This window comes from Alosa sapidissima, chromosome 10 (genome assembly GCF_018492685.1).
Source record: "Alosa sapidissima isolate fAloSap1 chromosome 10, fAloSap1.pri, whole genome shotgun sequence".
In the NCBI taxonomy this organism is placed as follows: Eukaryota; Metazoa; Chordata; class Actinopteri; order Clupeiformes; family Clupeidae; genus Alosa; species Alosa sapidissima.
This window is the reverse complement of record NC_055966.1, coordinates 35,672,147-35,696,114: the sequence shown is the minus strand read 5'-3', so window position 1 is coordinate 35,696,114 and position 23,968 is coordinate 35,672,147. Positions and strand designations below refer to the sequence as shown.

Here is a 23,968-nt window from a genome sequence, read left to right as displayed (position 1 = left end):
TGCAGTAGTATGCTGGGGTGGAAGCACAAGGAAGAAGGATGTGGGGCGAATTGACAGGCTGGTAAGGAAAGCTGGCTCTGTAGTGGGAGCTGAACTGGAGTGTATCACTTCACTATCTGACAAAAGGACCCTGAACAAACTGATCAACATCTTGGACAATGAGTGTCACCCACTCCACAGCACTATTGTTAAACAGAAGAGCCTGATCAGCTGGAGACTTCGCTCACTGCCTTGCACAACTGACAGACTGAGAAAGTCATTTGTCCCCAGGGCCATTGAACTGTTCAATGCCTCACTTAAGGGAAGAGGAGAGATAGACTTCTCTGCATAGTCTGTCTGCCTCTTCATCCCCTCCATGTTTGGTACTGTCTGTCCACTAGCCACTTGTACCACTGTCTTTATGCCTCACTGTTTGCGTGCTATATTAGCACATTAGCACATATGCATAACCCCCCCCCTCCATGCCACAGCCGAACTGTGGCCACACTTATACATTTTCTTAAATAGTTAAATATATAGATATATAGACTTTCCTTTACTTTATTTCTGCATTGTTGCACTGTTGACTTACTCATTTGCACTATCACCATGACCACTATCACCATTGCACTACCACCATGACACTCATTCACACAGAGCACCTTAGAGCACCTTACCATACCTTACTATGCACAGAGAATCACAGGCTCAGTCCCTGCCTCAGTCATTGCAATCGCCTCTGATTTATTAATCACCACTATGTGGATACTGTTTTTCGAATTGATTTAGATTAAGTGTTAGTATAATTTGTAATTTTGTTATTTGTATTTTAGTATATTTTTAGATATTGTATTAAGTGTTAGTATAATTTGTATTTTAGTATATTTAGCATATTCTTTATCTTCTACTGTCCTTACTGCTTAGTTGTGTTTTTATATTATATACTTTAATTACTCTTCTGCTGTTAAAGAATGTGTTTGTCTTGTATGTATGCTGCTGAGACCTTGAATTTCCCCTGGGGATCAATAAAGTATCTATCTATCTATCTATCTACCTACCTCACCTAAAATCTATTTTTTTGTTTTCTTACTGTCCATGACAACCTCCGTAACTAATCTCATCTGTGTTTCTCACAGATACAAAAGCATCTTCTTTTATCACCAATTGTGATAAAAAGGGAAATACGATGTGAACAGAATGTTTTTGAGGTGAATGAACTATCTGATTATTTACGCACATGAGCATATTTAGACAGACACACACAGACAGACAGACAAACCCACATACACTGGAACAAACATGAAATATATCAGTGTTGTTCTGACATGTTTAAACTCCCTCTGCACTGCAAAACAGTCTGTGGGTGATTTATTTGAGACTGATCAGATATGGAGCCGGACTCAGTTGCTTTGGTGGATTCTCAAATCATCATTAATGTTTGCACAACAGTTCAAGTTCAAGTAGTTTATTGTCATACTCATAAAAGGACTTATAAGTAGGGCTGGGCAACAATTAAAATGTTTTGCTGCGATTAATCACGTGATTTCCCTGATTAATTGTGATTAATCGCATTATTATACACAAAAACCAATAATGAATTCAAAAGTATAGCACAATTTTATTTTAAATGTTCTGCCATATGAACGAAAGTGCCATAACATTTGTTCTACAAACACTTAACATCAGCATTTTGTTTATACAGTAGCAGTTAAATAAAAACTGCCCACAAAATCCTGAGCCACAATCATAACATTAAAACAGGCCATTTCTGAGGTAACGGCAGAATTTTTTTTAATTTATTTATTTATTTATTTATTTTTATCAGGGAGCAGAATAACCAGTCTATGTTCAGTACCAAATGTCCCTTTTAGAGGTGAATCATGAATCACAAAAAATGTTCACTGCTAGGATTTACTGAGCAGGGAAATAGTCTGTAAATATACTGAATTTCCTTTGGAGAATCCCACTAAAAAAAGAACCAGAAAACAGAAATTATTCCAAAAATAATTCAGTGGAAATGCATGGATTTCAGTTTCTTCCAATAGCAGCAACTGGAATCCATGCATTTCCACTGAATTATTTTTGGAATCTGATCCCTTATCATACCTGTTCATTCTTACTCGTTGCTCGACTTATCGTGACTAAATTCAAGATGGCTGCAAACGTTAAACTTCGTGAAGATACTGTCTGTATAAATCGTCTTGTAAGTAAACTACCAGTGCTTTTTCAAAGTTCTCAATGTCTCGTTTTAAATGTCAGGGCCCTAGGAAGTCTACCAATGAAGTGTGGAGATACATTGAGCCTCGTAAATGGGTGTAAAACAGTGATTTATTTGCATGGCTAGCCCGATGCCGAAGCACCACTATTGAAAAAGATGTTGGTAGCATCGGCTAACTAGCGCCAGATTTTGGAGTGCAGGGGACAAGCCGAGATGGGCTATGAGACATACGTTCACACTCGGTATCATGTTTCGATACACTTTAGGTCAATATCACACCGGAATTCTCCTTTAAGCTCTAAGCTTTGTCAGGAATATCAATGGAAAACTGACTGGGGTGGGGTAGTGTCTTCAGTAGCCCTAAGAACAACAGCTGGAAATGGAACATTATTCAAGATCGTTATTTGTTAACACTGCAAGTAGCCTAGCAGCCATCCAATGTAAATACTATGAAATTAGTGTAACGGAGTTTAATTGAGCTAGCATGCTAGTTGCTCGTGTAAATCCTCACACCCCTAACCTCAAGAACGCTTCTAACCGCTGAGTTGGAAGCCTGGGCTTTTAGCTCAGTGGTTAGAGCGTTCGACTCCCATGCCAGTGTGTGGAGGTGTGCGGGTTCGAGGGCCGTGAGCGGCGGACGAATTACGACCTCGGTTACAGTGGTGCCGTGACCCGGTTGGGAGTGAGGATTTAGGGAGGTGAGTGTAACGGAGTTGAACTGAGCTAGCATGTTAGTTGCTCGTGTAAATCCTCACACCCCAAACCTTAAAGTGGAAATAAAGCAGTGAGAACTGTGGCCATTTTTTGGTTGCTTTTTCTTTTTTGAAGATACATGGATTTTCATTAAACCTGAAATTCAAGTAGTTTCACTGGAAAATGACAATAACAACTCAATAACAACTTTCGCCACTAGGGCGCGGCCATGTTTTAAAAATGCAGGCGCTACGTCATCAGAATGGTTAGCGTTTGTTCGTGGATGTTTTATCCATTAGCGGACGTTCACTTTATTTCAATATGCCTACGCAAATTCTGTTGATGTTTGTTTTTGTGTTTACAAGAACAAGGGCCGCTGTAATGTAGCCTGTAGGCCTATCAGAGACAGTACTTAATTAGATTTAACTTCAATCGCAATAATGTGTTTGGATGTTCTCGCACAACTTGTGGATTAACGTTACCACGACCTGAAAATGTGTGGAGGTGTGCGGGTTCGAGGGCCGTGTGCGGCGGACGAATTACGACCTCGGTTACATTAGGCTAGGAGTGTCTCTTTGTGGAATTATCTTACAAACAGAAAACAGAAAAAAAACCCTCATGTTTGCCTGAAGGGTTTTAGCCTACATTGCCATTTTTTTTTTTTTGTCAAACAGATGGTTGTTATTTTATTTGTACACAGTTCAATAAAGACTCAAGAACAATATATTCTGTTATTTATGTTTGGGGTGTGGTTTTGTTCTTGAAAAGGGTTTTAAAAAAATACAGCTCAGCCCAGTGCCCACCCAAAAATCCACTGAACCTTGCTTTACTAAAACCTGTGTGTGACTAGCATAATAGGCTGTGAGTATAGAGCAGGCCTACAGCCTACATGCAGCTACACTCCCGTATTATTTTAACTCATAGGCAAAGTGAAACTAACCTCACCATGGTCTCATATGACAAAACAGTTTTACAAAGTTACTTTCACTATTGACCAGTGCTTTCACTGTTGACCAGTGCTTTCACTAGCTTTCACTATTGACCAGTGCTTTCACTAGCTTTCACTATTGACCAGTGCTTTCACTATTGACCAGAGCTTTCACACTGTTGACCAGAGCTTTCACTATTGACCAGAGCTTTCACTGTTGACCAGAGCTTGAAAAAAAAGGTTCCGGTACTCATCATTCACAATCACATGTATTTTTGTGAAAGTGTGCTGAAAAAGGTTACATATTTGCATAGTAAACCCCTGTAAGGGTCTGGGGGCATCCCCCAGATGAAAATTTGGGGATTTTAACATATAAATAAAGCATTCTGTTGTACTCCGAGAAGAAAATAAAGGGGACAAAATGCCCAAACCAATGGTTGAAAACATTGAATTGCTTTTTTCAATTGATAAGACAATTTTGTATATGAAACTTAACTATATTTCACTGTATTATCAATATCTGTAGCTTCATTGCTTCTAGGCATAATTCTAATTGCAGATGGCTTGCCATATCTGATGTTTAACCTTTAAATGTTAAGACAGCTTGCCATGGATGTGTCACAGGTTTAGTAGTCGTGGTTACGTCACTTTACAATTTACTATTTACCCCACATACGTGCTCCAGTCAACTGAGCGATAGCTTCATTACACTATCCCCAATCAACACACAAACCATCCAACACTCAAGCTACGAATAAATTTGAATAGGAAGGGAAGGGCCACTTAGCTCAATGTGGGGGGAAAGCTCCACACTTCTCTCCCCCCAGGCAATTGCGTGAGGGAGGTGTGGGTTCCCAAATGCTTCATTACATTCAGTTTTGAGAATTTCAATTCTGGTTTGAGAAATGCACCAAAGCGACCAGATTCATAGTGTAGTTATTCTAAATACAAAAGTCTCTACTCACACCTACTTGTGATGTGGTGAATCTGAAGGAAGTTAGTGAGCAATAGTTTGTTAGCTCAGTAGGCCCTAATTTAAATGCTGCATAGGAAAAATTGTATGACAGACTAATTAAAGCTGCTTCATTTTTTTGTCAATTACTTACACACTAAAAATGAATGCTTAAACCAAAGCCCCAAAAACCTTTGTTTGCAGTTCTGCAACACGCTTACTGCAAACACTACACATTTCTTACATCAGACATTTCATTCAAAAATGAAATTTGCAATCATTGGGAAAACTCTTCTATTCAAAATGCAAAACACATCTGGTAATTGGACATACGCACACATACCTGAAGACACATACACAGAAAACTGAGCACCAATCAGTCTGAGCCTTAGCACTACAAGTAGACCCCACTGCACCCTAGGTAAGTCATTGTGTACCTGTTCTATCTGTATCATTCATTTCACAGTTGTGTGTGTGTACTTGCCCCTCAACTTCCCATTTCTAAAACCTTTTCATCATGACTATTGCAAGTATTTGACCATCAACCATATGCCTGCATGAATCTTCTGCAAGCAGACATTGAGATGGGGTCAGTTCAAGGGTGGATATGGCACACAAGGTGATATTTTACCCTTTTCTTAGAAGAAGATGGGATCTAACCGGCCACCTAATTTCTTACAATTACTAGAATAACAGAAAAATATATAGTAAACTAATTCCTGGAGTTATTTTTGGTTTAATTTTCTTTTGTTTACAGTAACTGTAGTACATTATAATAACTTGCATGAAATGCCAGTACTGCATTTTTCAAAATTGCAATTGTAAAACCACCACCAACTGTAAGCTGATTACAGGAGCATTTCTATTCTTGAGTGTCATAAAAGACTGTCAGAGAAAATGACAATATAGCTACAGATAGTAAAGATCCTAAATATCATGTGCAGATATACAGATCACAAATATCACTTCTGTGACTACTTACTCTGAATTAACATACTGTAGCCAGGTTCATCACTGAACCTCCTCCTCCTTGGTCTCTTGTAGTCTAGATCAGTGACTAGTCTACACATGAAAACACATGCTGACATCTGCTGGTGTAAAAGTGGAACTTTGAAATGCTGAATGGTCCACCCTGGACAGTGATGTCATCAGAACATATCTGAGGTTTTGTATTTAAAATAGAGAGAATTAAATAGAATTTAGGATACTGCATCTCTGTTCAATTGAATGTAAATGTGCATTGTCTTTCAAAATATGATTCTCCTCACCCGGCACAGAGGGGAATCATTATAAATGGTTATAGCACTGGGGAGACTTTCTTTAGCATGATCCGGAACATGTAACTAATCAGACCTAAGACAGTTTTCAAAATGATGGTATGTTATTTTTCATGGGCAGCCGTGGCCCACTGGTTAGCACTCTGGACTTGTAACCGGAGGGTTGCAGGTTCGAGCCCCGACCAGTGGGCTGCAGCTGAAGTGCCCTTGAGCAAGGCACCTAACCCCTCACTGCTCCCCGAGCGCTGCCGTTGTAGCAGGCAGCTCACTGCGCCGGGATTAGTGTGTGCTTCACCTCACACCTCACTGTGTGTTCACTGTGTGCTGTTTGTGTTTCACTAATTCACCGATTGGGTTAAATGCAGAGACCAAATTTCCCTCACGGGATCAAAAAAGTATATATACTATACTATATCAAACACTCATTGTATTGTTGAAGGGAAAGAAAAACCTTGTGCACTTCTGTCCTACCAGGAGGAGTGTGTATTTTATGTGTATGACTGCAAATCAGAATCTAAAAACCTCAGTCAGGTCCCACACCCTTGGGTTGCTTGGCAACCTCTTTATTTACAAACATTCCTGAAATAGTCACATGCTTCTGCAGGGCTGTGGTATTCAAGGACAGGCTACAATGAATGAATTTATTTGTCACATACATTGAAATAACATAAAGCATGTAGTGAATTTGTGTTTGGTGTTCTGCTTTTTCTGCGCGAGTGTGAAGAAAGAAAGATCAAGAAATATTTAATAAATAGCAAGAGATAAAGAGTATAAAGTGCAGTGTGTGTACAGTCCATGGCCAAGTGAGTAAAAAGTGTAAGTGCTGTTTATTTAGTCTTGTGTGTTCAGGATACGGATGGCTTGAGGAAAGAAGCTCCTCCTCAGTCTCTCTGTTCATGGTCTTGTAGCAGCAGAGACGTTTGCCTGGCCTGTTTGCTTGTTATTCTGTCTTCGTGTTCTCCAGCCAGTGAACTCAGCAGGAAATACACATTGTTAAGATCCGGGTCATTCAACTCTTAGCTAATCATTTCAAGCAGAAATCAACTTACATCCTGACTCACCCAGTTTGGGTCAGAAGAACCAGTCAGAGAAGACACACAGCTGGTGCCTTGATTACAGGATGAATGAATAAAATAAACAAAAACTAAAGAAATGCTACGGTACAATGACAGACTAAACCATAAACTAGTCATAACTGCATTATAATTAATAAACTGAATATTAGATCTGAATACAGTTTATCACAAGAGAGAAGCCTTGATGCCCTTTGCTGCCATATATCAATACCAGTTTTGTCCAGCAGGAAGTGTGAAGCTATGCAGATATAGCTTCACTAACACTAAACATACTCCCGTAGATGTCAAAATATGTGTTTTACAGTAGACTGTTGTGAGTAATATTTACTCTGCTGGTTAATGGATGAGCGCTTTGGGTTGTGTTTTACATTAGACTGTTGTGAGTAATAGCCTACTTACTCTGCTGGTTACTGGATGAGCGCTTTGGGTTGCACTCTGTGCATGTGAAATGCACTATACAAATAAAACTGACTTGACTTGACTTGACTAATGCAAAGCCATAATCATAACGTATATTATACTTTGAGAGACAGTGGACAAAGCATTTCATGACATATAGACCCTTTCAACAATAAAAACAAAAACAATGCTTGAAAGTTCTATTTGGGCCCCAATCTACTTCCTCTGCATTAAGATAACATATGGAATGTTAAAACGGAAGCTTGTGGGGCCAACTATGATGCTGATAATGGAACTCTCTTGAAAGGGTCCATACTCTGTATAATTTTATGTGACCAATAAAATTGAATTGAATTGAATTGAATTGGATATGCCCCCATTCAACAATGCTCAAAATGCCCCCCCCCCAATTGTTGCTATGTTTAAATAAACAAGTAGCGTAGCGAAATACAGTTTCTTTCGTGTTTTATTTGGCATTTTGTAAAATCCCATTGATTTCAGTTGAAAGACAGAAATAAACTTCCGCTCAATATTTGAACCTGAAGCATAGACGGTGGTGCAGTAATATCAACGTGCAGTTTATAGCGGTTGTGAGGTGTCTGAAAAAATAGTTCAACAATAGCTAAGACGGCTGGAAATCATACATTGCGCCGATATATTTTATTTTAATAAACAACGAACACCACTAATGAGTTGCACAGTTTTGAAAACGTTAAGGGTTGTTTTAGGACATGTTTGAGTAGCCTACAGTATGCCCATTGGCAGCCACCCTGAGCAGTCAAAGGCGATTCAAAACGAGTCAGAAAAGTCGAGACAGGACCAATCGTCAAGATTTCGGTGTCCACCACTCTAGTTCATCCAAAACAAACCAGAAAAGGGCCTTAAAGTGCTAAAAACCGGAATTTTCCTTTAAAGTAATTTCAGAACCATCCAATGATTATGGTATGTGACGGGATCTGGGAAAACTCATCACATGGTTAAATTTCACCAACTTAACACTCTGATACCATCCTAGCAACTAGGAGATGGTATCCTAGCAACTAGGGGATGTTATCCAGAATGTTGCTAGGATGGTATCAGAGTCTTATTGGTGAAATTTCACCAGATACAGTAGGGTTGAAACGCAGCAGAATCAAGGATTCTGTGATGGTTCTTCCCAGATCATATATGTCCGGGTACCGCCAGGAGGGCGATAGCACCCCCAAGAAAATAGGCCTAATGGTTTATAATTTAAAAATATAGGCAACGTAGGCTACTTAACAAAAACAGAATAGGCTATTACCTGTAACTTTCCATAAATGTAAATGTCAATTTTATATCAAACTGGCTACTAGGGGTATTAGATGTTTTAAAAGCTTTATAATGTTTCATACATTTAGTCTATTCGAAATTAGGCTGTTGCGAATTAAAAGTTTAATGGCTATAAGTCACGACTTGTGACAGATGTAAATGTCGTAGCAAATAGCCGATGGTGATGGCACCACTTTTAAACATGTATTTCACTCTCGCTGGAGTAATGGCAGAACATGGGCTGTTGCGCAAACAACTGAATGAGGGGGTGATGATCTGCATCTCCGTCCACCAAAACTATGTTTTTGCTAACCCATAATTTCTGAAAGGTTCTCGATGTTAAGGGGCGATATTTCTCCCAGTGGGGTAGCGTCAAGCAGTGAGCCTATTGCAAGTAGGCCTATAGGCAATGTCTGTCGGCGTCGGAGGTAGCCGAATAATATACAGTCGATTTGTAGCCTATAACGCTTTCCATGGAGAGAGCTAACATGTAAACAGATGACAATCACTTTTAAGAAGATGGGGGGGGGGGGGGGGGGTTGTTGTAGTAGAGAACCATATGACCCTCATATAGCACCTTCGAAGCCGAGCTCCCCCATAGCACCTGCAGAAATATCTCTGGCGCTGCCTCAGTGTCACGGGACAAGAGAAAACCACTTCCATTCAATCCAAATGGCTGAAGAACATCCTAATAATTGAGACGTGATGTCATTTTTATGTTCACTTTTGTCGATGCCGTATATGGATAGCTTTGTAAGTATGGTCTAATTAAACGACTTCCTGAAATCATCCAAATCTCTTCAAAATACACATGCACACACACACACCAAGCTTGTGCAAAATTCCAGAATTTAATTGAAACTGGCTCTTAAATTCCAATTTAATTTATTTTTAATTGAGCTAGCAAACAGGAAGCATTATTGCAATTCGAATTGTGCACAATCCTGACACACACACACTTTACTCTGCTGAAACATGTATACGGACAATCATTCAAAAAAGCCAGTGTTTTATTGAAACTCACATAACAAAAGAATACTTGGTACAAAAGGCACACTCTTCTCGACCCTTCTCTGTAGCCCACTCCGCACACTAGGCTACCTCACTTCTTTCCCTTCTTCATGTGCAGCTGGAAGCACTGCTCACAAGCGATGGAAAGGCCAACGACCAGAGACACAAACTCCTCAAAGTTCACCTCCCCATCCCCATTGGTGTCAAGATCCTTCATGATGCGGTCCACAGCGTCTGGATCTTTCTGCGACTACAGGGGTAGGAGAAGAGGGAGGATGTTCAAAACACAGATAATAGCATGTGCAATTCATTGATGTTAGACAGACAAGGCATCACAGACACAGATTTAAGAAAGAGAATTAGCATGTGTATATGGGGTTGGTGCTAGCGTGTAGACAGTGGTACCCTTAGGAATCCGGCCAACTCTGCTTCCATCAATGTTCTCAGTTCCTTGCGACTGAGTGTCCCGCTGTCGCCCTCCCTTGAGGCGTACTTGTGGAACACTATGATCAAAGTCTCCATCGATGTTTCCAAATCAGACGGCATGATTGCTAGAGAGAGGGGGGGGGGGGGGGAGATACAGAGTTTTTCACTTGTAGAAACTACAACTTTGCAAAGACAGACACAGACAATGCTGATCAGTGGAGTGGAAGTGGTGTCGGTTGATTTTGGCTTTGAAACAAGTTCTTAGGCAATCGCGCATTCTTCTGCCTTTCAGAAAGAACCTGGGGCGGTGACCGATTATTCTAGGGCCCAGTATAAATAGAGATAGACAAAGAGAGATAGACAAATAAAATAAAATAGAGATACTCAGGCATACATACAGACAGAGAAACAGAGAGAGAGAGAGCAAGAGAGAGAAATCAAATTTTCAACAGACAGTTCATTTTACCCAGCTAACAATTCTGGGAACCTTAGTTTTTGGTTCCCGAACGTTCCCTGAATGTTATAGGCCTACCTGAATGGTATACCACTATGCGTACAAGCCTACTTCCGAAAAAGAGCAACAGAAATGTCCAACTAAATAGACTACGTCTTTAGAAAAAGGCCTATGTGACAAAGTGAAAGTCGATTGACTGAATCAAAATTACCTTTATTTTGTTAGGCTACGTTACACTCTGCCTGAATCCTGTTTAATAAAATAAGTTGAGAGGCTAGTCGAGAAGTCTACTTTCGAAAGTGAACGCGATAATGTAGTAGCAACCAGGTGACATATAGCAACGACTAAATATCTACTCCATCAAGACAAAATAGACTACTGTTATTTGTGTTGACCAACGTTGTAAAAGTGAAAATTCCAGTGTGGTTAAAGGATTACGTACCGCTCTAAGGCCAAGGAAATAGCAGTCCGAGGTACAGAAGTGTGCTTCGCAGGAGGAGCTGTGCAAATAGTTGGGTCAAGAATTTATATGTAGACACCGCCCATGCCTGCCTTCCCCTCCCGCGCGTCATTCCCTTGTGCGGATGCTGTGAAATTTTCATAAACACCATGACACATGCCCATCTAAATAATAAGTTCGTGTAGGCCAACTTTCTTTTAGTCTGCGGAGAGCTGAAACATATTTTGCAGCAGAAAGAACTGTTGGTGTACAAAAATCTCACAGTGAACGCAACAAGTTCGACATTAGTTCAACATTATTCCTATCAGCCTCTTCAGCACTAACCAAAGCATTTCCCAACTCAGTGACTCATAGGTCTAAAACCGACAACTAACGTGCGCGTGTGTGTGCGCCAGAGAAAACAAAATGAGAGGAAAAATCAGGAAAGAATGTTATCATGTTAAATGTTTTATATGTTTTTCCCCCAGTGCATTCTAGTGTTTTAATCATTCGTGGTAACCTCATTGCTCAGAGATGATCTGATCTCCATAGTTTGAAAGTGTTATTTTATGTTCTTTAATTGCAGTGTCTTTATGTCAGTCAGGAGGTCTGTCATAGGGACACTGGAATGTTTTCAAGAGGGAGGTGTGTGCTTATCATGTATCGGAGTGAGTAGGTGGTGGATTAGGTAAGCCCAGCTCAACCTTCACTTTTCACAGGGTGTGGCACCCATTGCCATAGTGACCAGAGTGGGTTTTCCTGCTGTGTGTTCTTTATGAGGTTATTGTAGGTTTGGTCAGTGGTTGCTTGCATTCTTACACACTTACACACACAGTCTGCCTGTTGGGGCATGTACGTGTTCATTCATGTACACTGCAGGGATGCCCTTGGTGGATTCTTTGGAGCCACGCATTATTCAACCACACATTATATTAGGAATATTGGTAATTCCCCTTGTAATTATGTTAAAGCACCTGCAAGATGCAAAATGTTTGTAGAGGTGGAGCTCCACCTGTAAGATATATGACAGAATATTAGACAGACTTGTAAGTAGGAACGGCTGAAGTGCCCTTGAGCAAGGCACCTAACCCCTCACTGCTCCCAGAGCGCCGCTGTTGTTGCAGGCAGCTCACTGCACTGTGTGCTGAGTGTGTTTCACTAATTCACGGATTGGGATAAATGCAGAGACCGAATTTCCCTCACAGGGTCAAAAGTGTATTTATACTTATACATCTTCCTCAGTATGAAATACTACTAGTGACGTTATGCATTAGGTGTGAGATCAGTTTATTTCCTAGTTCAAGGCTCCTGTAGATGTCTTTAGGGACCATAGGTGTACTATACTGTATAACAAAACCAAGATTTGCGTAAAAAACTATTCGCTGGACACTGATCATCCATATCTGAGTACTGTACTGTCCTCCACCTCAACTCACCTTGCCTGCAAAGAGTTGACACATGATCTTACCATCGGTGTTCATATTCAATTTAAGACATTTGTTTCCTGTGTGTAATCTAGCAAATGCTGTCGTTTCCCTGACGTTCTTTGTTCCTCATTAACGTCCAGTGTAAGTTGGGGGGTAATTAAGTTGCACGCTTCGGCCATTGTGAACGGCTCAGAGAGGGCAGACAGAAGCGGTTACCAAGGATGCTGGTCTCATGACACTAGAGCCCATCGGCTGTATGGACCGGTGAAGGGAGACTCAAACCCACTATTGTACTCGTAAAAGAAATGAAAGGACAACTAAGAATGAGCAAGGGAAGCAATGAGAGCTTCTGAATACCTCTAGTAGTATAAGCAGCCTAAAGTTAGTTTTTCAGTTACAAAGACTTTAAGCTGCATTCAAAATACCCACTAATTCACTTTGTGTTGCAATAAATACTGTTTAACTAGTGGCTATTCACTATATACTGTAGTACACTGTAAAGTGAGTAAGTAGCTTATGTCTATAATAATGGAGCTCACATGGATTATTCACTATATACTGTAGTGCACTGTAAAGTGAGTAAGTAGCTTATATCTATAATAATGTGTAAAGTGAGTAAGTAGCTCATGTCTATAAAAATGGAGCTCACATGGATTTCCACAATCTGTTAAAGATGAAAACAATCCAATGCCACTTTCAGTGTTTTAATTAGAAATCTGCTTCATGAGTAAACAAAAAATGATCATAACCAAACATAAACCCACAAATCTCAGCAACATATTCAAGGAGACCTTGTAGCCGTTTTCAGATGTCTCTGAGCACTGGAATGTAGTAATCACTTAGGACTTCGGCTGAATGTGACACTCAGCCACTGCTCTGAGGTGGAGAGGTGGGGAGTCTTCGTCGGTCATCTTTCCTCGGCTGGGTCTGAATGCTGATTGGATAACCAATTGATGACAACATCAGTGCTTTAATTCTTCCTCTTGCCCTTGCTGCCGGTGATTTTGGCGGGCGTTGTCGTGGGAACGGCAGCCTGGTAGAGAGCGGCTGAGACTTTGTTGATGTAGTACAGTGAGAAGAGAGAGAAGATCAGGCTGAAGAGGGAAATAGTGGAGAGAGAGAAAAAAAAAATAAATGTTCGCAGTAAGTGCCAGTGTATAGATCAATCAACACTAATGATCCAACAACACGCATTAGGCCTGCTCCACAGAACACTCAGACATGGTGAAATCAGGCAAGGCAGTGAGCATCACTCTCCTTCAGCTGCAGAAAGGAATGTGCATAACCAAACAGAAACCCTCGTTCGACTCGTCAGACTCGATCACTGCCAGTGCTACATTAGGTTGAAGAGTGGGAAGTGTTTCAGCCGCCATCTCCTCATATGACAAACTGGTGTCACTACAGGGGATGTGATGCAGACTGTGAAGATAAGGGATAGGTTTCACAAAAGCTGGTGTAGCATAGCCTGAGGATGATGGTGCATTTGAGTTTGCTCTGGCAGATCCATCTGGCGACTCTCTCAGTAGCCACATTTACATGGACAGCTTTTTTTGTCATTACGATTAAACTATTCCGATTGAAATAATTGTGTTGTCTGTTTACATGGGGTGTGTTTTAATCTGATCAGGTGCTCTCAAGCGCTTTAGAATCTTTGATCAGAATAGCTGTTATTGCCTACTTTTCATTGAGAAAGTGCAGCGGTCAATCCGAATGACCATATACACGCTGTTCAATCGGAACAGGAACAGACTTCACCATCTCTTTCATTCCGATTAAAATTCTGATCTGATTAGGAATTTTCATTCCAATTGAGGTGTTTATATGATCATTTTTATTCCGATTGAGGTGTTTATATGATCATTTTTATTCCGATTGAGCCGTTATTCAGTTTCTAATCGGAATAGAAGCGTCCACATGAACGTGCCTGTGATTTCTAAAATCACCGGAATCCCAGGAACTAATCGTAACCACTTATCCGGCATGGGGCGGGCTTTATTCAATGACAGACAGACAGACAGACCCAGATCCTAGCAACTAGGGGATGTTATCCAGAATGTTGCTAGGATGGTATCAGAGTCTTATTGGTGAAATTTCACCAGATACAGTAGGGTTGAAACGCAGCAGAATCAAGGATTCTGTGATGGTTCTTCCCAGATCATATATGTCCGGGTACCGCCAGGAGGGCGATAGCACCCCCAAGAAAATAGGCCTAATGGTTTATAATTTAAAAATATAGGCAACGTAGGCTACTTAACAAAAACAGAATAGGCTATTACCTGTAACTTTCCATAAATGTAAATGTCAATTTTATATCAAACTGGCTACTAGGGGTATTAGATGTTTTAAAAGCTTTATAATGTTTCATACATTTAGTCTATTCGAAATTAGGCTGTTGCGAATTAAAAGTTTAATGGCTATAAGTCACGACTTGTGACAGATGTAAATGTCGTAGCAAATAGCCGATGGTGATGGCACCACTTTTAAACATGTATTTCACTCTCGCTGGAGTAATGGCAGAACATGGGCTGTTGCGCAAACAACTGAATGAGGGGGTGATGATCTGCATCTCCGTCCACCAAAACTATGTTTTTGCTAACCCATAATTTCTGAAAGGTTCTCGATGTTAAGGGGCGATATTTCTCCCAGTGGGGTAGCGTCAAGCAGTGAGCCTATTGCAAGTAGGCCTATAGGCAATGTCTGTCGGCGTCGGAGGTAGCCGAATAATATACAGTCGATTTGTAGCCTATAACGCTTTCCATGGAGAGAGCTAACATGTAAACAGATGACAATCACTTTTAAGAAGATGGGGGGGGGGGGGGGGGGTTGTTGTAGTAGAGAACCATATGACCCTCATATAGCACCTTCGAAGCCGAGCTCCCCCATAGCACCTGCAGAAATATCTCTGGCGCTGCCTCAGTGTCACGGGACAAGAGAAAACCACTTCCATTCAATCCAAATGGCTGAAGAACATCCTAATAATTGAGACGTGATGTCATTTTTATGTTCACTTTTGTCGATGCCGTATATGGATAGCTTTGTAAGTATGGTCTAATTAAACGACTTCCTGAAATCATCCAAATCTCTTCAAAATACACATGCACACACACACACCAAGCTTGTGCAAAATTCCAGAATTTAATTGAAACTGGCTCTTAAATTCCAATTTAATTTATTTTTAATTGAGCTAGCAAACAGGAAGCATTATTGCAATTCGAATTGTGCACAATCCTGACACACACACACTTTACTCTGCTGAAACATGTATACGGACAATCATTCAAAAAAGCCAGTGTTTTATTGAAACTCACATAACAAAAGAATACTTGGTACAAAAGGCACACTCTTCTCGACCCTTCTCTGTAGCCCACTCCGCACACTAGGCTACCTCACTTCTTTCCCTTCTTCATGTGCAGCTGGAAGCACTGCTCACAAGCGATGGAAAGGCCAACGACCAGAGACACAAACTCCTCAAAGTTCACCTCCCCATCCCCATTGGTGTCAAGATCCTTCATGATGCGGTCCACAGCGTCTGGATCTTTCTGCGACTACAGGGGTAGGAGAAGAGGGAGGATGTTCAAAACACAGATAATAGCATGTGCAATTCATTGATGTTAGACAGACAAGGCATCACAGACACAGATTTAAGAAAGAGAATTAGCATGTGTATATGGGGTTGGTGCTAGCGTGTAGACAGTGGTACCCTTAGGAATCCGGCCAACTCTGCTTCCATCAATGTTCTCAGTTCCTTGCGACTGAGTGTCCCGCTGTCGCCCTCCCTTGAGGCGTACTTGTGGAACACTATGATCAAAGTCTCCATCGATGTTTCCAAATCAGACGGCATGATTGCTAGAGAGAGGGGGGGGGGGGGGGGGAGATACAGAGTTTTTCACTTGTAGAAACTACAACTTTGCAAAGACAGACACAGACAATGCTGATCAGTGGAGTGGAAGTGGTGTCGGTTGATTTTGGCTTTGAAACAAGTTCTTAGGCAATCGCGCATTCTTCTGCCTTTCAGAAAGAACCTGGGGCGGTGACCGATTATTCTAGGGCCCAGTATAAATAGAGATAGACAAAGAGAGATAGACAAATAAAATAAAATAGAGATACTCAGGCATACATACAGACAGAGAAACAGAGAGAGAGAGAGCAAGAGAGAGAAATCAAATTTTCAACAGACAGTTCATTTTACCCAGCTAACAATTCTGGGAACCTTAGTTTTTGGTTCCCGAACGTTCCCTGAATGTTATAGGCCTACCTGAATGGTATACCACTATGCGTACAAGCCTACTTCCGAAAAAGAGCAACAGAAATGTCCAACTAAATAGACTACGTCTTTAGAAAAAGGCCTATGTGACAAAGTGAAAGTCGATTGACTGAATCAAAATTACCTTTATTTTGTTAGGCTACGTTACACTCTGCCTGAATCCTGTTTAATAAAATAAGTTGAGAGGCTAGTCGAGAAGTCTACTTTCGAAAGTGAACGCGATAATGTAGTAGCAACCAGGTGACATATAGCAACGACTAAATATCTACTCCATCAAGACAAAATAGACTACTGTTATTTGTGTTGACCAACGTTGTAAAAGTGAAAATTCCAGTGTGGTTAAAGGATTACGTACCGCTCTAAGGCCAAGGAAATAGCAGTCCGAGGTACAGAAGTGTGCTTCGCAGGAGGAGCTGTGCAAATAGTTGGGTCAAGAATTTATATGTAGACACCGCCCATGCCTGCCTTCCCCTCCCGCGCGTCATTCCCTTGTGCGGATGCTGTGAAATTTTCATAAACACCATGACACATGCCCATCTAAATAATAAGTTCGTGTAGGCCAACTTTCTTTTAGTCTGCGGAGAGCTGAAACATATTTTGCAGCAGAAAGAACTGTTGGTGTACAAAAATCTCACAGTGAACGCAACAAGTTCGACATTAGTTCAACATTATTCCTATCAGCCTCTTCAGCACTAACCAAAGCATTTCCCAACTCAGTGACTCATAGGTCTAAAACCGACAACTAACGTGCGCGTGTGTGTGCGCCAGAGAAAACAAAATGAGAGGAAAAATCAGGAAAGAATGTTATCATGTTAAATGTTTTATATGTTTTTCCCCCAGTGCATTCTAGTGTTTTAATCATTCGTGGTAACCTCATTGCTCAGAGATGATCTGATCTCCATAGTTTGAAAGTGTTATTTTATGTTCTTTAATTGCAGTGTCTTTATGTCAGTCAGGAGGTCTGTCATAGGGACACTGGAATGTTTTCAAGAGGGAGGTGTGTGCTTATCATGTATCGGAGTGAGTAGGTGGTGGATTAGGTAAGCCCAGCTCAACCTTCACTTTTCACAGGGTGTGGCACCCATTGCCATAGTGACCAGAGTGGGTTTTCCTGCTGTGTGTTCTTTATGAGGTTATTGTAGGTTTGGTCAGTGGTTGCTTGCATTCTTACACACTTACACACACAGTCTGCCTGTTGGGGCATGTACGTGTTCATTCATGTACACTGCAGGGATGCCCTTGGTGGATTCTTTGGAGCCACGCATTATTCAACCACACATTATATTAGGAATATTGGTAATTCCCCTTGTAATTATGTTAAAGCACCTGCAAGATGCAAAATGTTTGTAGAGGTGGAGCTCCACCTGTAAGATATATGACAGAATATTAGACAGACTTGTAAGTAGGAACGGCTGAAGTGCCCTTGAGCAAGGCACCTAACCCCTCACTGCTCCCAGAGCGCCGCTGTTGTTGCAGGCAGCTCACTGCACTGTGTGCTGAGTGTGTTTCACTAATTCACGGATTGGGATAAATGCAGAGACCGAATTTCCCTCACAGGGTCAAAAGTGTATTTATACTTATACATCTTCCTCAGTATGAAATACTACTAGTGACGTTATGCATTAGGTGTGAGATCAGTTTATTTCCTAGTTCAAGGCTCCTGTAGATGTCTTTAGGGACCATAGGTGTACTATACTGTATAACAAAACCAAGATTTGCGTAAAAAACTATTCGCTGGACACTGATCATCCATATCTGAGTACTGTACTGTCCTCCACCTCAACTCACCTTGCCTGCAAAGAGTTGACACATGATCTTACCATCGGTGTTCATATTCAATTTAAGACATTTGTTTCCTGTGTGTAATCTAGCAAATGCTGTCGTTTCCCTGACGTTCTTTGTTCCTCATTAACGTCCAGTGTAAGTTGGGGGGTAATTAAGTTGCACGCTTCGGCCATTGTGAACGGCTCAGAGAGGGCAGACAGAAGCGGTTACCAAGGATGCTGGTCTCATGACACTAGAGCCCATCGGCTGTATGGACCGGTGAAGGGAGACTCAAACCCACTATTGTACTCGTAAAAGAAATGAAAGGACAACTAAGAATGAGCAAGGGAAGCAATGAGAGCTTCTGAATACCTCTAGTAGTATAAGCAGCCTAAAGTTAGTTTTTCAGTTACAAAGACTTTAAGCTGCATTCAAAATACCCACTAATTCACTTTGTGTTGCAATAAATACTGTTTAACTAGTGGCTATTCACTATATACTGTAGTACACTGTAAAGTGAGTAAGTAGCTTATGTCTATAATAATGGAGCTCACATGGATTATTCACTATATACTGTAGTGCACTGTAAAGTGAGTAAGTAGCTTATATCTATAATAATGTGTAAAGTGAGTAAGTAGCTCATGTCTATAAAAATGGAGCTCACATGGATTTCCACAATCTGTTAAAGATGAAAACAATCCAATGCCACTTTCAGTGTTTTAATTAGAAATCTGCTTCATGAGTAAACAAAAAATGATCATAACCAAACATAAACCCACAAATCTCAGCAACATATTCAAGGAGACCTTGTAGCCGTTTTCAGATGTCTCTGAGCACTGGAATGTAGTAATCACTTAGGACTTCGGCTGAATGTGACACTCAGCCACTGCTCTGAGGTGGAGAGGTGGGGAGTCTTCGTCGGTCATCTTTCCTCGGCTGGGTCTGAATGCTGATTGGATAACCAATTGATGACAACATCAGTGCTTTAATTCTTCCTCTTGCCCTTGCTGCCGGTGATTTTGGCGGGCGTTGTCGTGGGAACGGCAGCCTGGTAGAGAGCGGCTGAGACTTTGTTGATGTAGTACAGTGAGAAGAGAGAGAAGATCAGGCTGAAGAGGGAAATAGTGGAGAGAGAGAAAAAAAAAATAAATGTTCGCAGTAAGTGCCAGTGTATAGATCAATCAACACTAATGATCCAACAACACGCATTAGGCCTGCTCCACAGAACACTCAGACATGGTGAAATCAGGCAAGGCAGTGAGCATCACTCTCCTTCAGCTGCAGAAAGGAATGTGCATAACCAAACAGAAACCCTCGTTCGACTCGTCAGACTCGATCACTGCCAGTGCTACATTAGGTTGAAGAGTGGGAAGTGTTTCAGCCGCCATCTCCTCATATGACAAACTGGTGTCACTACAGGGGATGTGATGCAGACTGTGAAGATAAGGGATAGGTTTCACAAAAGCTGGTGTAGCATAGCCTGAGGATGATGGTGCATTTGAGTTTGCTCTGGCAGATCCATCTGGCGACTCTCTCAGTAGCCACATTTACATGGACAGCTTTTTTTGTCATTACGATTAAACTATTCCGATTGAAATAATTGTGTTGTCTGTTTACATGGGGTGTGTTTTAATCTGATCAGGTGCTCTCAAGCGCTTTAGAATCTTTGATCAGAATAGCTGTTATTGCCTACTTTTCATTGAGAAAGTGCAGCGGTCAATCCGAATGACCATATACACGCTGTTCAATCGGAACAGGAACAGACTTCACCATCTCTTTCATTCCGATTAAAATTCTGATCTGATTAGGAATTTTCATTCCAATTGAGGTGTTTATATGATCATTTTTATTCCGATTGAGGTGTTTATATGATCATTTTTATTCCGATTGAGCCGTTATTCAGTTTCTAATCGGAATAGAAGCGTCCACATGAACGTGCCTGTGATTTCTAAAATCACCGGAATCCCAGGAACTAATCGTAACCACTTATCCGGCATGGGGCGGGCTTTATTCAATGACAGACAGAAGAGGACAGTTGGCACCACTTTTGCACACAACCAATGGCTGCCCTGATAAGAGTCAGTATAACACAGATGACATAAGCCAGACTGACAGGCAGGCTTCACCAGGACAACCAGCATAATTGAAGCCTTCCGTTTACGGAGGGGCGTAAAAATAGTTTTAGGCTGGTCTAATTTTTTCAAATGTACGCGCCACTATCATGTCTGGTGTAGGCAGCTCCACAGGTTAGTATGTAAGCTAATTGTTTGCACTGCAGCATATGCTCCACGAGCAGAACACTGGAATGGCATGCCAGGGGTAGCCCGCCTGCAAGTGCAGGAGGCATCTGTAGAGAACCTCACTCACCACGTGGTCACACAGACCCGATGCACCAGCGCAGACGCAAACAGAGCCAGCGACAGGCACACAGTAACTGTGGGATCAAGAGACAGAAAGGTCAGCAAAAGAGAACAGAAAAGAACCCCAAAAACCCCCAAGAGTTGGCCCACACTCACTTTCTGGGAAGATCTTGGCCTGGAAGCCCTTTCCGAAGACCAGGTTCTCCAGGTTATTGAAAGCCTGCATTAAACGTTAAGAGGAAATACTCCCTGACAGAAATTTACGCACCATTCATAATCTATTCATAGTTTTATGCCAACAAAAATATATGTCATATTCGTATCATAAATAACAACACAGTCTGGCTCCAACACTGATGAAATAAAAAAAGATTGAGATTTCTGTCCCCACACTAAAGAAAGGCCATTGGTCAGGATTGTGTTTGAAGGATACAGTAAGAGAGCAGACAAAAAGCACAGAGCCCAGGAACCCGCCGAGGATGGTCAGCCACTCCGTGGAGCTCAGCTGACGACTGAACATTTGCATACCGGCGAATACCAGCACCGACAGCAGGCTGGACAGCACCAGGGATGTGCCTGTATTTACTGCTACAACACAGCATAGGGAATGCGAGTCAAACAGAGAAATAGAATGTAGCCACTAACACACAGGATACACGAGTTGCCCTCTACTGGCGTATTTGACTAATTTCGCTTCTTTCGGCTTGAGGATGTTAGGGACACGTCAGTGTCCGACTTCCAAAAAATCCGTCTAGAAACATGTCCCGAAAGATACAACAGTGACAAGACCTAGTAGGTTACCTTTAGCTAATAAAATAATCTCTACTGCGCTCAAGGGTGTCTCTATAGTGTTCCTGTGGGCAAACAGTAGTCTTTATCAACACTGTATGCAATTGGGACAGAATGAACGCAGACAATCTCTGACATACTTCTAATTATAACGATATGTTCCTTGAAGTGCAAGCTATTGCTTTGCAGTTCGCAGTGCAAACTAACGTCAATGATTACTTAACGAACGTGCCTGTTTATCGTATACTAACATAAGAAACCAGGAGAAAACTGTACTTATGCCAGTTGGGTATGCCAAAAACTGGCATAAGTACAAATGACAGAAAACAAGCCTTTCCAGTCAAATGAAGTTAGCTTGGATTGCTAACTAACGTTAGTTGATTGTAAGTTACATCAAGGACTCAACCGATATCAAGCATCCTGCCAAATAGCATAACCAATAACTAATTACTGAACCCTTATCTATATACCCCAAATGCACAAATGTACGTACCCATAATTCGCGTAAAGGAAAATGAAAATGATTCTAATGGAGCTCCAACCAGGAAAGGTTCCGTCAAGCGATGATGTGGTGAACACCAACGCAAAGTAGTCGTCAGTGGCAGTAGCAATAGCGCTAAAAGCCACTACCGCCACCTGGTGTTTAAGGTGAAGAGGTTCTAACCTGACAGTCTCCTTTGTGTAGTCTACAGCTTCAAATTGATGGGGTTTATTGGCTAGAGGGGCTGCAGGGATATGCAATGAATTGTTGGATGTGCATGCATAATCTGCAGCATATGATTATTGATAGGCTAAATTACGAATGTGCAATAGTTTATAAAGCGCAGATAAACCAGCCTTGCATTCACGAACCATGCGAACTTGGATCCATTTCTCTCTGCAGGTTCTTTCGCGCATGCTCTCCATGACTGGTTTATTGAATTCTGTATAAGACGAGTCGGGGGACCGAGCCCGTTTGCTCACATTAGCCATTGAAGATGGATCCATTCAAGGAGCATCATGCTGTCATATAACGGATACGGCTGAACATTTTAGAGGGCGAACAAGACCGTGTTTTGCCGTGTTTTCCCCTCTAGTAACCCTCTTGCATTGTAAGTAATGGCACGCGCTAACGAGCGACAGTACAGGTGTGATGCGCGCATAGCGTACCTTGATTATTTCTACGCCATTTATTTTCTACGGAAAAAATAGATTAAATATAGGCCTATGTATCAGTCGCTAGGCTTGTCACCTGCATTGTGTATTGTTTTGTAATAAATCCTTAAAAGAAACGGTTGGATCCAGCAATGGCAGATCAGGAACTCCACACATTTACCTCCCTCATGGATGCTCTGGTTCGCGTCAGCGTAAGTGTGATCATACTTGACCTACATATTCCGATCACTTGTTGTTAGGTATCATTAGCCTCTAATGTGTTGCTTATTATTCTGCTGAGTATAGAAGTTGCAGTGTGCAGCTAAATAAACAACTATCAATAGTGTTTTAAACCACTCCAGTAGCCTAGGTCTTTGGTTATAATTGTCTTTTGCCCATATAGATCTATTCTACATATAGAGGCCTATTGCTCGTTAGGAAATGTGGTAATGTTGTGTTTTGCAGGAACATCCAAGTGTGTAGGCATACACAGTTAGGTCTACATACAATTAAAATAGTCTATCCTATATTATTGCAAATTATGTAGCCTAATTGAGTATAATGAAACACGAAAAAACACACATAGGCCTACGAGTTTTACAGAGTGCGTAGCCTATCAGCATGTGGGATTCGCCCATTTGTGACTCGGCAGAGGGTTAGCCTGCTGGTGAAGGCCCATAAACGCTGATATCGCAGGGTAGCCTAAACCAAAATGGCCTAGCCCATCCGAAAAATCACATTATTCGATGCTTCCATGTATAGGAGAGAAAGAGTCAAACTGACACGTTTTATTCAGCCTGATGTTTAGAGCATTTAAGCTGCATTCAGTAGGCTATTTGCATTTTATTTTAGGCTACTGCAGTAGCCATGTATTTTCAGACAAAATTGTAGACTCGACAAATTAAGACAAACAGCAACCACTACCAACTGTAATTAAGGTCGATAGAATGTGCTGGCTGGCAGCATAGGGCGTGCTGCTCCGGCAGAGTGATGTTGTTGTCATAGAAACGGGACGCAGGCACGCGGCGATCTCGCGCAGGAGCGAGAGGGGGTAACACGGGGGAGGAGAGAGAGAGAGACCGACCGGT

General features: G+C 41.4%; 4 protein-coding genes and 1 long non-coding RNA gene across 7 annotated transcripts in view; 1 reads left to right on the top strand and 4 right to left on the bottom strand.

Moving 5' to 3' along the window:
* Positions 1-9,804: 9,804 nt before the first annotated feature.
* On the bottom strand, positions 9,805-11,272 carry LOC121720544 (protein S100-A1-like). The gene is made up of 3 exons (XM_042106788.1): positions 11,146-11,272; positions 10,229-10,374; positions 9,805-10,073 (listed from the first exon to the last, which is right to left on the bottom strand). Exons 2-3 carry the CDS (start codon positions 10,367-10,369, stop codon positions 9,915-9,917), a joined length of 300 nt encoding a protein of 99 aa, XP_041962722.1. The 5' UTR covers positions 10,370-10,374; positions 11,146-11,272; the 3' UTR covers positions 9,805-9,914.
* Positions 11,273-15,517: 4,245 nt separating this feature from the next.
* Positions 15,518-23,968, bottom strand: part of LOC121720552 — a 13,196-nt gene continuing 4,745 nt past the window's right edge. The window contains exon 4 of the long non-coding RNA XR_006034581.1: positions 15,518-15,529. This is a non-coding gene — a long non-coding RNA (uncharacterized LOC121720552). The remainder of the gene's footprint in view (positions 15,530-23,968) is intronic.
* LOC121720545 (protein S100-A1-like) lies at positions 15,846-17,296 on the bottom strand. Its single transcript, XM_042106790.1, has 3 exons — positions 17,189-17,296; positions 16,270-16,415; positions 15,846-16,114 (listed from the first exon to the last, which is right to left on the bottom strand). Exons 2-3 carry the CDS (start codon positions 16,408-16,410, stop codon positions 15,956-15,958), a joined length of 300 nt encoding a protein of 99 aa, XP_041962724.1. The 5' UTR covers positions 16,411-16,415; positions 17,189-17,296; the 3' UTR covers positions 15,846-15,955.
* Positions 19,303-22,366, bottom strand: krtcap2 (keratinocyte associated protein 2). Of its 2 annotated transcripts, none has more exons than XM_042106785.1 (5): positions 22,240-22,366; positions 21,391-21,545; positions 21,114-21,177; positions 20,965-21,031; positions 19,303-19,706 (listed from the first exon to the last, which is right to left on the bottom strand). In XM_042106785.1, the coding sequence occupies exons 1-5, from the start codon at positions 22,241-22,243 to the stop codon at positions 19,583-19,585; spliced, it is 414 nt and encodes a 137-aa protein (XP_041962719.1). In that variant the 5' UTR covers positions 22,244-22,366; the 3' UTR covers positions 19,303-19,582. The 2 variants fall into 2 exon arrangements, with proteins under 2 accessions (XP_041962719.1, XP_041962720.1); XM_042106786.1 differs by having other exon boundaries at positions 21,391-21,542; positions 22,240-22,258.
* trim46a (tripartite motif containing 46a) overlaps positions 22,419-23,968 on the top strand; it is a 23,624-nt gene continuing 22,074 nt past the window's right edge. The window contains exons 1-2 of one of the 2 annotated variants that reach the window (XM_042106773.1): positions 22,419-22,837; positions 23,015-23,092. In XM_042106773.1, coding sequence (XP_041962707.1) covers positions 23,033-23,092 — 60 coding nt within the window. In that variant the 5' untranslated portion in view covers positions 22,419-22,837; positions 23,015-23,032. Of the gene's footprint in view, positions 23,093-23,968 lie in introns of both variants that reach the window. The other variant, XM_042106771.1, reaches the window with a different exon arrangement.

Coding starts and splice junctions, on each gene's coding strand:
- LOC121720545 (XM_042106790.1), bottom strand. CDS start 16,410: ATGCCGTCTGATTTGGAAACATCGATGGAGACTTTGATCATAGTGTTC. Junction 16,115..16,269: donor AGTTGGCCGGATTCCTAAGG/GTACCACTGTCT, acceptor CTACCCCTGTAG/TCGCAGAAAGATCCAGACGC.
- krtcap2 (XM_042106785.1), bottom strand. Junction 21,178..21,390: donor TTTTTGTCTGCTCTCTTACT/GTATCCTTCAAA, acceptor CGTTTAATGCAG/GCTTTCAATAACCTGGAGAA. Junction 19,707..20,964: donor CGGGTCTGTGTGACCACGTG/GTGAGTGAGGTT, acceptor TTCCCTCTTCAG/CCTGATCTTCTCTCTCTTCT.
- LOC121720544 (XM_042106788.1), bottom strand. CDS start 10,369: ATGCCGTCTGATTTGGAAACATCGATGGAGACTTTGATCATAGTGTTC. Junction 10,074..10,228: donor AGTTGGCCGGATTCCTAAGG/GTACCACTGTCT, acceptor CTACCCCTGTAG/TCGCAGAAAGATCCAGACGC.